The sequence below is a fragment of the Strix uralensis genome, chromosome Z (genome assembly GCF_047716275.1).
Source record: "Strix uralensis isolate ZFMK-TIS-50842 chromosome Z, bStrUra1, whole genome shotgun sequence".
Taxonomy (NCBI): domain Eukaryota; kingdom Metazoa; phylum Chordata; class Aves; order Strigiformes; family Strigidae; genus Strix; species Strix uralensis.
This window is the reverse complement of record NC_134012.1, coordinates 70366546-70378036: the sequence shown is the minus strand read 5'-3', so window position 1 is coordinate 70378036 and position 11491 is coordinate 70366546. Positions and strand designations below refer to the sequence as shown.

The following is an 11491-nucleotide window of genomic DNA, read 5'->3' as shown; positions in this document are numbered from 1 at the left end:
GCTTCCTAATATCCAGTCTAAACCTGCACTGGTGCAACTTGAGGCCATTCCCTCTTGTCCTATCACTTATTACTTGGTTAAAGAGACTCATCCCCAGCTCTCTGCAACCTCCTGTCAGGGAGTTGTAGAGGGCGATGAGGTCTCCCCTCAGCCTCCTCTTCTCCACACTAAACAACCCCAGTTCCCTCAGCCGCTCCTCGTATGACCTGTGCTCCAGACCCTTCACCAGCTTCGTTGCCCTTCTCTGGACACGCTCGAGTAATTCAATGTCCTTTTTGTAGTGAGGGGCCCAAAACTGAACCCAGGAATCGAGGTGCGGCCTCAGCAGTGCCGAGTACAGGGGGAAGATCACTTCCCTGTCCCTGCTGGCCACGCTATTTCTGATACAAGCCAGGAGACCATTGGCCTTCTTGGCCACCTGGGCACACTGCTGGCTCATGTTCAGCCGGCTGTCAATCAACACCCCCAGGTCTCTCTCTGACTGGCAGCTCTCCAGCCACTCCTCCCCAAGCCTGTAGCCCTGCTGGGGGTTGTTGTGGCCGAAGTGCAGAATGCAGTGCAGAATTCATCATGCTGCACAGGAACATTGTAAAATAATGATGTCAAACAAATTGTATTTGTGACAAAAAATGGAATTCAAATAAAACAAGGGAGGGGGATTGCTTAATAAAAATATTTATTGAAAAAATTCCCATCAACATCATTTGGCTGTACTATGTAAGTAAAACGCTGAGAGTGACTATGGTAATCAGGATGCAAACAGCTAGTACCATGAGCAGTATGATTCGGCAACATTTGGAATGCTTTTTTTCTCTCTCTTTCTTTTTTAACAAGGTATCATACCCAGGAGTATAAATATCCCCCATCCAGAACTGTAGATCATTGGGATTTTCCTAAAAGAAAAATCAGAAAATGAACTCAGTTCCTCTCGCACATAAAGTCATTAGAACATAGCCAGAAGTATTTTGGCTATCATCAGATAGTGATTAATGAATTTAAGGCATCACAACACAAATGCAAGAAACTTTCACTTGAACATAGGTTGTGCTACTTGCCAGATGCTGAAAAGCTTGCACTGGGGAAAATTAAACCCACACTTTTCAGCCAGGAACCAAATGTAGGACACCAGCCATTGAAATGTGATTAAAAAACCCAGAAGACACCATGTTGTCTTCTTAAGGAGAGATGTCAATTTATAAACGCAAATCTGAGTCCAAAGGGAACAGCAGAAAAAAACTCACAAAAGTAACCCTAAAAGTGATTTGTGTCAAACCGTAGGCAGGCAGAATCCTGCATAGTGTGGATGAGACTGAGAAAATGGATGGTATTTGGTAACAGAATGATGTTATCAGCAGTTATTAAAGTGGGTATATGGTTTTTAAGTGCCTCATTTATAAATCTTCCCTATATAAACGGGGAAGCTGAATTGCGGAGTGTTGTGGTTTAAGACTTTCTCTAGTCACAGAGGTCGTGTTCTGCAGAACTGAAATTCCTGGAGTCTAACCAGATATGTAAATTTCTTTTCCTGATCAGACTTATGTTAGTGTCATCTCTGTACCAGAAAATGCGTCCATATTTACTTCTGGAATGCCACCAAAAGAAAAAGCGAGCTGCACAATGGTTCATGCACACACCACACAGCTATAGCAATTCACTTTGCTCAAACACAGTGCAACGGTACGCTACCTTTATGTGGCTGGCCAAGTTAGAATGTAGCGAGTGTCTGTCATAGTCTTGCACAGTCCAGGAAGGGCTCTTTTTCTTCTCTTCCCAGTCATCATCCACCTGGATATCACTATACAAGGGGTTGCTTTTGATTGTGGATTTCAGGGTGATGGGTGTAATGTGTTTCCCAAGGGCTTTGTCTATCATTTCTTGACTGACCCCATTCGAGTCCAAGCCTGGCAGCTCAGTGACATTTCTCTTTTCTCTCTGTAAGGCACAAGTTAGATTAGAAGTTGGCTTTCATCTTCATTTACCTATGATGCAGGCCTCCTTCCAGAATCATCATTTGTAATACAACAGAATCATTTTTAAAATTACACATCCAACAATTTTTCTCATTCTGGTGAACATCTACAGTGCAGTAAGGAAGCCTGACTGTTCATTCTGGGCAGATTTCTTCCCTGGGGAAAGCATGTGGGTACAATCTGAACATTAAACTCTTCTCCAAATGTGAACTGACATTATAATGCCTGCTGAAAGAAAGCCTCTGCTTTAGCAAAACATTGCCATGGAGCACTGTGGTAGAAGATGCGGTTCTGATGAAAGCCAGGGGCATGTGATGCAGAAGCAGAGCTGTAAGGACAAAGCAGAATGAAGCACAGGGGTAATGGTGTGTAAGTGACTGCCTTGACTGGAGCTGCACCTCTGACAGCAAGGGTGTGATTAGCAGTTCTGTTCACGCTGTTGAATGCTAGACCCATGTCAGGATGTCAAAGAGGCCCTTCATTCTACTGAGGCAGAGTCCTTAATTCAGGCAATGTCAGAACTCAAATGTAATTATATATCTGAGCAGTCTCCCAGCAACAGCAATCATTAAATCAGACCTTTTAGAACAGGAGGGTGGCAAGAAAGGAGGACAAACAAACCTGGTGGGGTCACATTTTTGGAGAACTCACAAGCTGCTGCTTAACACAACACTAAGAGTCTCTTCAAGAGCTGGTAAGATGGTAATTACCATATTTTTTGATCTGTAATTTCATGGAGGAATGCAATCAAACTCTCCAGGTCAAGCTGTTAAAAATTTTGGTTCACCACAACCTTGTGTCACTGACACTGAATTAATCTGTCAATGATCTGAGGTTCCAGCAGTGCGTCGGCTTCCTGAGAGATCTGCTTCTGGCAGAGACCTTGCCTCACACTAACAGCTCTCCCATGTCTCAGGATTGCTTCTACAGAAACATCACAGTGCAAATTCAGCTTTCCTCATTAGCAAACACCACTTCCCCATTAGCACCTTTGTCCTTAGGAACTTTATGCTGAGACAAGGGGAGCCTTGACCTGACCCTGTGTCTCTGTGACAGGCGTGCTGGGAGAGGAGCACATCCCAGCCCTCTCCCAGCCTCAGAAATCACAAAGGTGTGGGCAGCATCTGCTGCCAGACTCCCATAAAATGAGTGCACATCATAAACAGACAATGAAGAGGCTGGGACTTGAGAAACTTCCTTCCATGGAAGGATGTCTTTCCCAGGATATTTTGCTTGTATTGACATCTCTAGCTGTTAAGGTGCCACAGGCTGGGTGGACTTCAGCAGCCAAAGGGCTCGCTGCTGCTAGGGGCACATCTTGCTTCTCCTTCCACCTTTCTGGTGGGAGCCCAGGGGATCCCACCACCTCCCACACAGTGGCTCTGGGAGTTGCTTGGATCCCACATCAGACAGGGCAAGTCCCTAAGCAAACTGTTGGCTTCTTTTGCTTGAGTAATTTTCTGCCCCCTTCATGGGCTGGTGAATCCACTTTCAGTGGAAGTCAGGTGCTACATGTCATCATCTATTCTATGCCTCGGTGCCTGTGCATGCCCATAGACATCTGCAAGTTGGTCTGGGTAGGCAGGTGTAGAAGGAAGCAGGAGGACTGGTTTACTTCAGAAAGGAAAGGTGGAGAAGAGAAAACAACAGCCTTTGTCTAAGAAACCCTAGGAGGAAGCGTTGTGCTGGCATTCTTATCACTAAATCGTGCACAAGTGACTAAGCATGTTTTCCATCAATAATTACCATTAGTAGGTGGGTGGATCCTCAGTGCCCTCCCAGTCCATCTAATTAGTTCATAATTTCCATATGTCATTCCTTAGCCTTGATGTATCCCCTGACAATATTACTCTTTGCATTGCAGTTACAGCTGGCACTGAAGTTCTTTGGCTTGTACTGGACAGATTTCAGCTGAGCTGGTGCTTTTAACTGTAGTTTCTTTCTGACTGCATATTTTATTTTATTTTATTTTATTTTATTTTATTTTATTTTATTTTATTTTATTTTATTTTATTTTATTTCTTACTTAAAATTTTCATTGACTTTAATGATGTTTCCCTCAGGCTTGCTAGATAGTTGAACTTGGAGAACATTTTGTTGAAGAATGCGAACTGTCTCACCAGGGGATGCTCAGTCTCCCTAGGCTTAAAATGTTGTGAAAAGAATGTGACTTGACAGTAATTTCTAAAGCTGTTTTAAATAAAATGCTACAAAACTTGGAATAAATGGCATGATGCAAAATTTGTTTATAAAGGGAGTGCTTCGTGGCAAAACTTTTTGTCCCTTCTGTCTGGAGTACCTTCCTTTTCACGGTCATGAGAACAGGACAATGTGGTAGCATGGAGCAGAGATAGAGAGGGAATAGGATGGGAGGGGCAACAGGATTTTACCATGAAAACTGGACTGGAATTTGGGGTAGGATATAGTTTGCAAAAGTTCTAGAGAACAGACATTGAAGTGCCAAGATAATTGGGAGAATATACTTGAGTGCAGGCAAATGCTTGATTGTGAAACTTCTGCAGTAGATATGTCCTAGAGACTATTTAGGGAAAAGGAAGGACAGAAGCACATAAAAAAAAAGGTTTAGGTCCAAGAAATTATACAGAGAAATATGGAGATTGCGTGAAACATATGCTTTTATAGAAACAAAGAAACAGAAGGAGATTAGATAATAAAAATATGCCTGCTAGCTTTAATTCTAGCAAAAACTACGTATTTTTTCTTTTAAGATTGAAAATATTTTTCACAGACTTCTATGTTTTGATTCTGATTAATGAAGCAAATGTTCAAAGATAGAGGAAAGTATTATAAATTTAGGTATCCATATGCATTACTGAATTTATATGATATACACTGCATCTAAGAAGCCAGTGTGAATGAGGGTGGAACAGATCAAATCACAGGCAATTTATGTTATTATTCACTGAATTGAAGGAGGGAACAGCAAATACTCAAAGCAGCAATAGTTATAAAGAACTCTAAGAAACTAGATGAACTGTGTTGACAAAATACTCGTTTAACAAGATGAAAAATGCTCAACTCTGCAAACCCATAACTGTGTTGGATCTACATATAGCTCATGAGCAAGAAAGCTGTTATGGTTTATACCTTGTGTTTCACTGAGAACAGTTTGTCCCTCTTTGACACATACAAAAAGAGGATTCTGTAAAAAGCCTGAAGATCTATAGAGTCTATGTTAACTCCAACCCTGGGTCAAATGTGCTTACTCCACAGTTTTTTCTTGCTGATTATTTCATAATGCAAATTATAGATATAGGTATATTATAATATATATAATTAAATAAATATATATAATAAAATAAAATAAAAATATATAATATATATAATTAAAATTATGATTTAATCTATATTGCAAGAAAACATTTTAATCCCATTTTTATCCTTTTGTTCCCGCTGTTGTTGTTAGCACTGAAACAACCTGAGAGTCTAGGTGTTCTTTCCTCAGACTGTGGTGTGAGACACCGAGCTAATCACCCACCAAAACCAGGACATCAACAATTAAGGCTAGGCCTTGGTCTCAAGCCCATTTACCTGCAAGAAGAGATCAAAGAAACGGCTAAAAAATTAAGGAAATTGACTTCCTGGAAGTCAAATTTTTCTTTATTCTTCCTCAAAGAGAGTTAGTTCCTCTTGTTCCATGGCCAGCCATGGTCTCCAGCTGCCTCCAGGAGAGATATTCAGTGAAAGTGACAAATGCTGTTGATGGGCAGCTACACCTAAAAATTTTAACCAAGGGAGTATTTAAGAAACCTAGGGCCACCAGATACTGCAGGATTTGTTTTGTAACAACCTCCTCAATCCTAATGAAAGTGGGAAGCAGGGTGATTATTATATTTACATGTAATTTATTTAAGACTATAAACCTCTGTTGTGCAAAAGCCTTGTAACACACCCTGGAGGACTCTCCCAGCACTTGAAAGGGTGTTTTTCTGATGTAGGGACCTGTTTCTAAGACAGACAAAAGGTCTGACAGACAAAAATCTGCTAGGTAGTAACCCAAGAATCCCTGTGATAGTTTTAACAACTGTATAGGTATTGTTAGGCATTTGGTCAATAAAAAGCACTAATTTATCAGGATAAATAATTACTAGCTCTTTAGAATTTCCTGAACAAATCTGATCTCATAGGGGATGCTGTGGAAAAGCAATCAGGAAGGCAAGGAGTAACTGAGGGTAGGTAAGCAGATCTGAAAGACAGTAGGGCAGACAACTCACCTCAAGGATTCCTAAGAATGCAAGTTTTCTTATCAAAGGAACTGAAGAGCATCGGAATTGCTTGTCAGAGACATAAGTAGCATCAGGTGCTACAAAGCAACCTGGGAAGCTACCTGACATGGATAGGAAGGAGATCAGTAGATGGTTATAAACACTTAAGCTGAAGTAACAGGAATATTTAGAGAAAAGTAGGCATTCATATGGACTATTTTAATTGTGCAGCGCTGAGAGTACTTCTGTCCTCATAATGAATTGTTTATTTAAAGAAAGGTGATTTATCTCTCATTGGTAATGGAGTTCTGCAGGGTTCTGAATGCATTATATAAAAACTTATGTATGGTGTCAGACCAGAGCTCCTGTCAGCCTTGCATCTGGCTCTGATTGTGGCCAGTTTCAGATGTCTAGGTAAGAATAAGGGAAAGAGTAGATGTAATGCACCTATGAGACAGGGGACAAACAAGTGACTGTAAAGCAGCACCTAACTTATAGGTAAAAAAAAAATCTCTTGTCCTGGTACACTGAGAAACAAACAAAGGCAGGACACAGGCATTAGGTCAGATGAGAGACCAGGTGGGAGTGCAGTTAGTATGATAACTGTAATAACTGCAGGCCAAAATCTGTTTGGAGTTGTGAATTCCTAAGCAAGAAATCATGGCAAGGAGTAGCATGGTATTCAAAGACCAAATGCTCTCTGCTCTCTTCCAGAAATAAGGAAAAAAGGGAAATACAAGCTAAAAGAGAAGTCCAAGAACTGCAGAAAATGACCAGGTAGAATATAGGGGAGACACGCACCCTGGCTATCAGAAGCAGATAGAGGGAATTAATCATCTGATGTATGCTGAGAAGTAAAACATATTGTGAGGCAGAGAGTCCAGTGGGACTGGAAATTTTCAGGGCAATCAGAAAGCAGTCAGTAGCTAGTCATTTACAGGAGAAACAGTCTGTACTTTTTATGCTGCTTTCCACAAGGAAGGGCTATGATTCCTGGACTGCTTTATGGTTTATTTTCTTCAAAGTACACAATGAAAATATATGCTAAGCAGAAAAGCTGTTCAGTTTGCCTGATACGGAATAGGAAAGTAAGGAGAAAGAGCAGAAACTTTTTGGTTAGCAATAGGAATTGTCATTATGTCAAGCTGCTTTTTATAATGGAAATAAATTAAAAAACTTATAGGTGGAGAAAACACATAAGCACTTAAGTGCACTTGAATTTAAGTGATCTCATAATAAAGGTCTGGAAGAGACCACAAACCACTTGAGAAGTCACTTTACACAGGGAGCCCTGAGTAGCAACAGTTTCTTAAAATGAATTTCTGAAGAGGGAATTTAGGCTTCTCTAAAGGTTTAATGACTTTGGGAGTCTGTAGGTCACGCACATATGTTCTGAAATGAATTCTCCTCCCTCGCCCGCCCGCCCCATTTCCGTTTCTGAATTAACTAACCCTTAACCCCATTAGCTGTCTCATCTTAAAGCAAAACATGTTATTCCTGCGCCATTAGTTCTCCACTGTGCCATCGTGTTTATTCTAATGTCTGGAACTCATCAGTTCTTTTCCCTTTATTTGATTGTCAGCAAAAGGAAAAAAAGGAGGCAAGCTCATAAGGGAGAGGGAATAAGGCACACTGAATTTTATCTGGACAGCTTGATTTCACTAATGACTGCACTTAAACCTGTAGGTTGTGCCCTAGGTTTAAAATTTATAAAACATACTGCATTTCAAGTTGCATTTCTGGACACATGGTGAGCACAGACATTTCCTTTGAAATGGCCATCCTGGGTCTGAGAACAGAGTTCCAGGAAAACTCTCTCACTGGTGGCAAAGGGCAGAGCACAAGTCGAAAATGCACAGGGCTCCCCACACATTCTTAATCCTTCCACAGCTCTGCAGCCCTGGCTCAGTGACAGTGCATCCTGTTTAACAACAATGGGGAGAAGGATCCCTGCTGTGGAGGAGGCTCTGTGTGTGGCTGCCTCCCTCCTGCACAAAAGAGGGGCTTAGGTGGGGTGGGGAGCGAGGCCAGCATTGCACCATATCCCATTGTTTGGGATCCCACAGTCTTCTTCCCCTGGTTAGGGCTCTTTGCGTGGGAGACAACAGGCGACTGTGTGCCCCCCCCCTCCCAGCTCTCCTTGGGGAATTGCCAGTGAAGATTATACAATACCAGCTGAGGCAGCTGGAGGCATTAGGGTAGGCAGAGGGAAGGGTGTCCAGGGTGGGGAAGAGTCTAGGGAAGGTAAGGGGGTGTCATGGAAGCAGTTGTCAGGAAGGAGAGGACTTTTGCGTGTGAATGAGGACTGGAATGGACTCCAGGAGGGAGCTAAGTGGTTTGGGGAGCTGATGGAGAGAATATCTGAGAGAGAAGTGCAACTGGAAGTAGCTGTGGGAGACTTTAAGGATCTTTCTCTCCCACAGGGTGATGGTTTTTTGGCTCTCACCCCTCATTCCCCTGGGGAGTTGGACCCCTACCCTAAGGATCCTCAGGATGCAGATCCTTCTCCATCCCCCCGCCCCCAACTGCATATGTGCGTCTCCATCCCTTGACAAGAACCAGACCTTGAAGCTTTTGCTCATTCTAGGGGTGGGGAAAGGCAAGGGGCTCCCCGGGCAACAGGAAAGGAGTGCTGTGGAGCAGCAAGTGGGGCCCAGAGGGGTGTGAGCTGATGCAGCTGTACTGCTGCTGGTCCAGACATGAACTTCTCTGCTGGCTTCAGGGCCTCTACTAGGCAGCGCACATTTACATTTTTACCGAGAAACTGCTGCTACTATATTCTGTATTATACTCTGCTGCTATTATATTCTGTTTAATAACCTGTACAGTCAGTGCGTTTCACACTTTCAACAGCTGTCTGTCAGGATAACAGGAAGGTCAAGGTAGAATGAGAAAATGAGAAAAACAAGGCAAAATAAAGAGGAAGCTATGATGAACTACGTAGACAGCTTGCGAGACACTAGCAAGAATCTCTAATGCTCTCTCTAATGTGCCTTTTCATCGAGTTTGAGGGAAATGACCTGGCTTTCATATTTAAATCTGGGTTTATTTCTTACTTCTTCAGAGAGCATGTTCCATTCACCTCTTTAGTGAAATTAATTGGTATTTGACATCAATAGACTTTCAGGGAAATGCTATGAAAATGTTACCGTGAGCAGTAGAATGCCTAACATACTGAAATAAAGTCAGCAGACTGCCCTGAAGAGAATGCCTCTTCTCTTAGAGCCTGATCCTCACTGAAATCAATGCGAAAACTTGCAAGGATATTAGTGATGCAGATTCAGAGATGCAGGAAGCTGAACCCACAGCTGAAGTCTCAACCTCATGTCATTTGTCTCCTGATCCCAAAAAGAAGGTAGAAAAGTCAGGAAAAATGTCAGCCTCTTTTAGACCTTACCTACCTGTAAATAGACCCTGTTGTGCCACTGCTGCACTCCAGGTAAAGCTGCTCCTGGGAATTTTGCCAGGCTGGCTTGTAGAAAGGCAGAGTTTTTCACTAAAGACTTCACCTCCAGTTGCAGGAATTTGTCTGGATGGTTGTTGTTTGGCAAAACGGAGAAGTCCATGTTTCTGTCCTGTAGAGTAATAATGAAAACAGCCCCAGCTCCTGCTTCCTGGCTGTGCATGCTCCTTCTATTATTAATGACGTGAAGAAGGATACGACAGTTTCCTGAAACTGTATCTGACCCTGTTTGGTGTCAGGCTCACTTATATCATCTACCAATGATAAAAGATTGTTTAGAAGTGGCAGAGCAGACAGGACATGTTTCTGTAAGTGCCTAGCTTAAGTTTTCAAGGTCAAGGTCTATTTTGATAGATACATATGTGCTCATTAAAGCTAACAGAGTAGCAGTGAGTAGATGCATGAGACACTTAAATGCATACCAGCACTTCCTCAAGTGAGTTGCCAAAAACGTCAGGCTTACAATACTTCAAAGTAAGCTTTTTTCCCCCAGAAAATTAGAAGCAGCTCCCAGTGCAAGGCAAGTCCTCCTCTTCTGTGTCAGTACTAAGAGGTTCCATTGTGCTGTGTGGATCAGTACCATTTACCACGACAGCTATGACATGCACTTCTTCAGGTTCAGGGATTTCTTTCACAGTAAATTCTTCTTGACCCTCGGAAATATTAGTTTGTTTCAAGTAACTGATAACAGAAGTTTTCAGGGAATTGATTCTCCTCCTGTTCAAGTGAATGGAAAAAACTCCTACTGACTTGAATGGTGTAGTCTCAGTCCCTTCATCTATTCTGAGATTTGGTATTTTCATCATCATTTTATTTACATCATCATTTTTTACTTACAACCAGCAAAAGCAGTCTCCTCATTTTTATTCTTTTTTATTTTCAAACGTTTCTGTTTTTCTAAAATATGTTTAATTTTTGGTGACACTGCTACAGAGGATATGGTTTTGAAAGTTTGAAATCCAAGAAAACCTATTTTGGGTCAAATTAATGCTGAGAATTAGGGCATCACAAAAATTTTAGCCTTGTACTTAGACCAGCGAATCAGACTAATCTGTTTTCCTTACAGAAGTTTGCTGAAATCTAAAAATAAAATAAAATCAGTAAACTATTTTTTAAAATGTTACTAATGTGAGATCCTAATGTAATAAACTAATACTTTGATACACCTGTAAGTTAAAACTACTTAGAAAGCTCATGATTTTTTCTTGAGTGTATTTATGGGTGATTATTTTACAGCATATTTGTTAAAAATTATTAATCTGTCACCTTTCAAGTAGATAAAGTATTCGTGAGCCGCCACAAAAGAGAGAGTAGTGACCGTGTTTCTGAGTGGACATGCATGCTTCTGGGGAACCTACATTTATAACTGTTTCTCCCCAGTGTAATGAAGCCCTGAAACACTAACAAACCTTTACAGTGTATCCTAAGGGACTACCATGAAGCTGCTGTTTTAGACTTACCATGACATGTAGTCCCCCTTTTTTCCCCGTGCAGAACTAAGACAGTAGTAATTTGTGTTCTAAAATAGCTGGGTATATAAAACCATACCTTCTTTCTTAAACCCTTTCCAGTATCTCTCTGAACACATAATTCTTCTGTCTTGCTATAGCATATGATGTGGTGTGTGTCTACGTGAATTACTCACAGACACTACTTTTTTTCATCAGACATGAAATAACATAAAAAGCATCCCACTAGGTCAGACCCTCCCAAGCCCAGGATCTATCTCTGTGTTTGAAAAAGGCAAGAAGAGATTCTGTTTAGGGAGACTGTGCACACCTGGGTACCTTCTGCAGTTTGTTCTCATTTTACTCCTCCAGAAGCCACACAAT

General features: G+C 41.6%; 1 protein-coding gene across 1 annotated transcript; it reads right to left on the bottom strand.

Moving 5' to 3' along the window:
* Positions 1-713: 713 nt before the first annotated feature.
* MINAR2 (membrane integral NOTCH2 associated receptor 2) lies at positions 714-9822 on the bottom strand. The gene is made up of 3 exons (XM_074857201.1): positions 9598-9822; positions 1687-1932; positions 714-893 (listed from the first exon to the last, which is right to left on the bottom strand). The coding sequence occupies exons 1-3, from the start codon at positions 9820-9822 to the stop codon at positions 714-716; spliced, it is 651 nt and encodes a 216-aa protein (XP_074713302.1).
* Between the last annotated feature and the right edge of the window lie 1669 nt (positions 9823-11491).

Excerpts from the sequence above, each read along its gene's own strand:
- MINAR2 (XM_074857201.1), bottom strand. The coding sequence starts at position 9,822 with ATGCACAGCCAGGAAGCAGGAGCTGGGGCTGTTTTCATTATTACTCTA. Across the intron at positions 1,933-9,597 it reads ACAACAGGGTCTATTTACAG|AGAGAAAAGAGAAATGTCAC; the intron begins GTAGGTAAGGTC and ends TGTGCCTTACAG. Across the intron at positions 894-1,686 it reads ACTTGGCCAGCCACATAAAG|GAAAATCCCAATGATCTACA; the intron begins GTAGCGTACCGT and ends TTTTTCTTTTAG.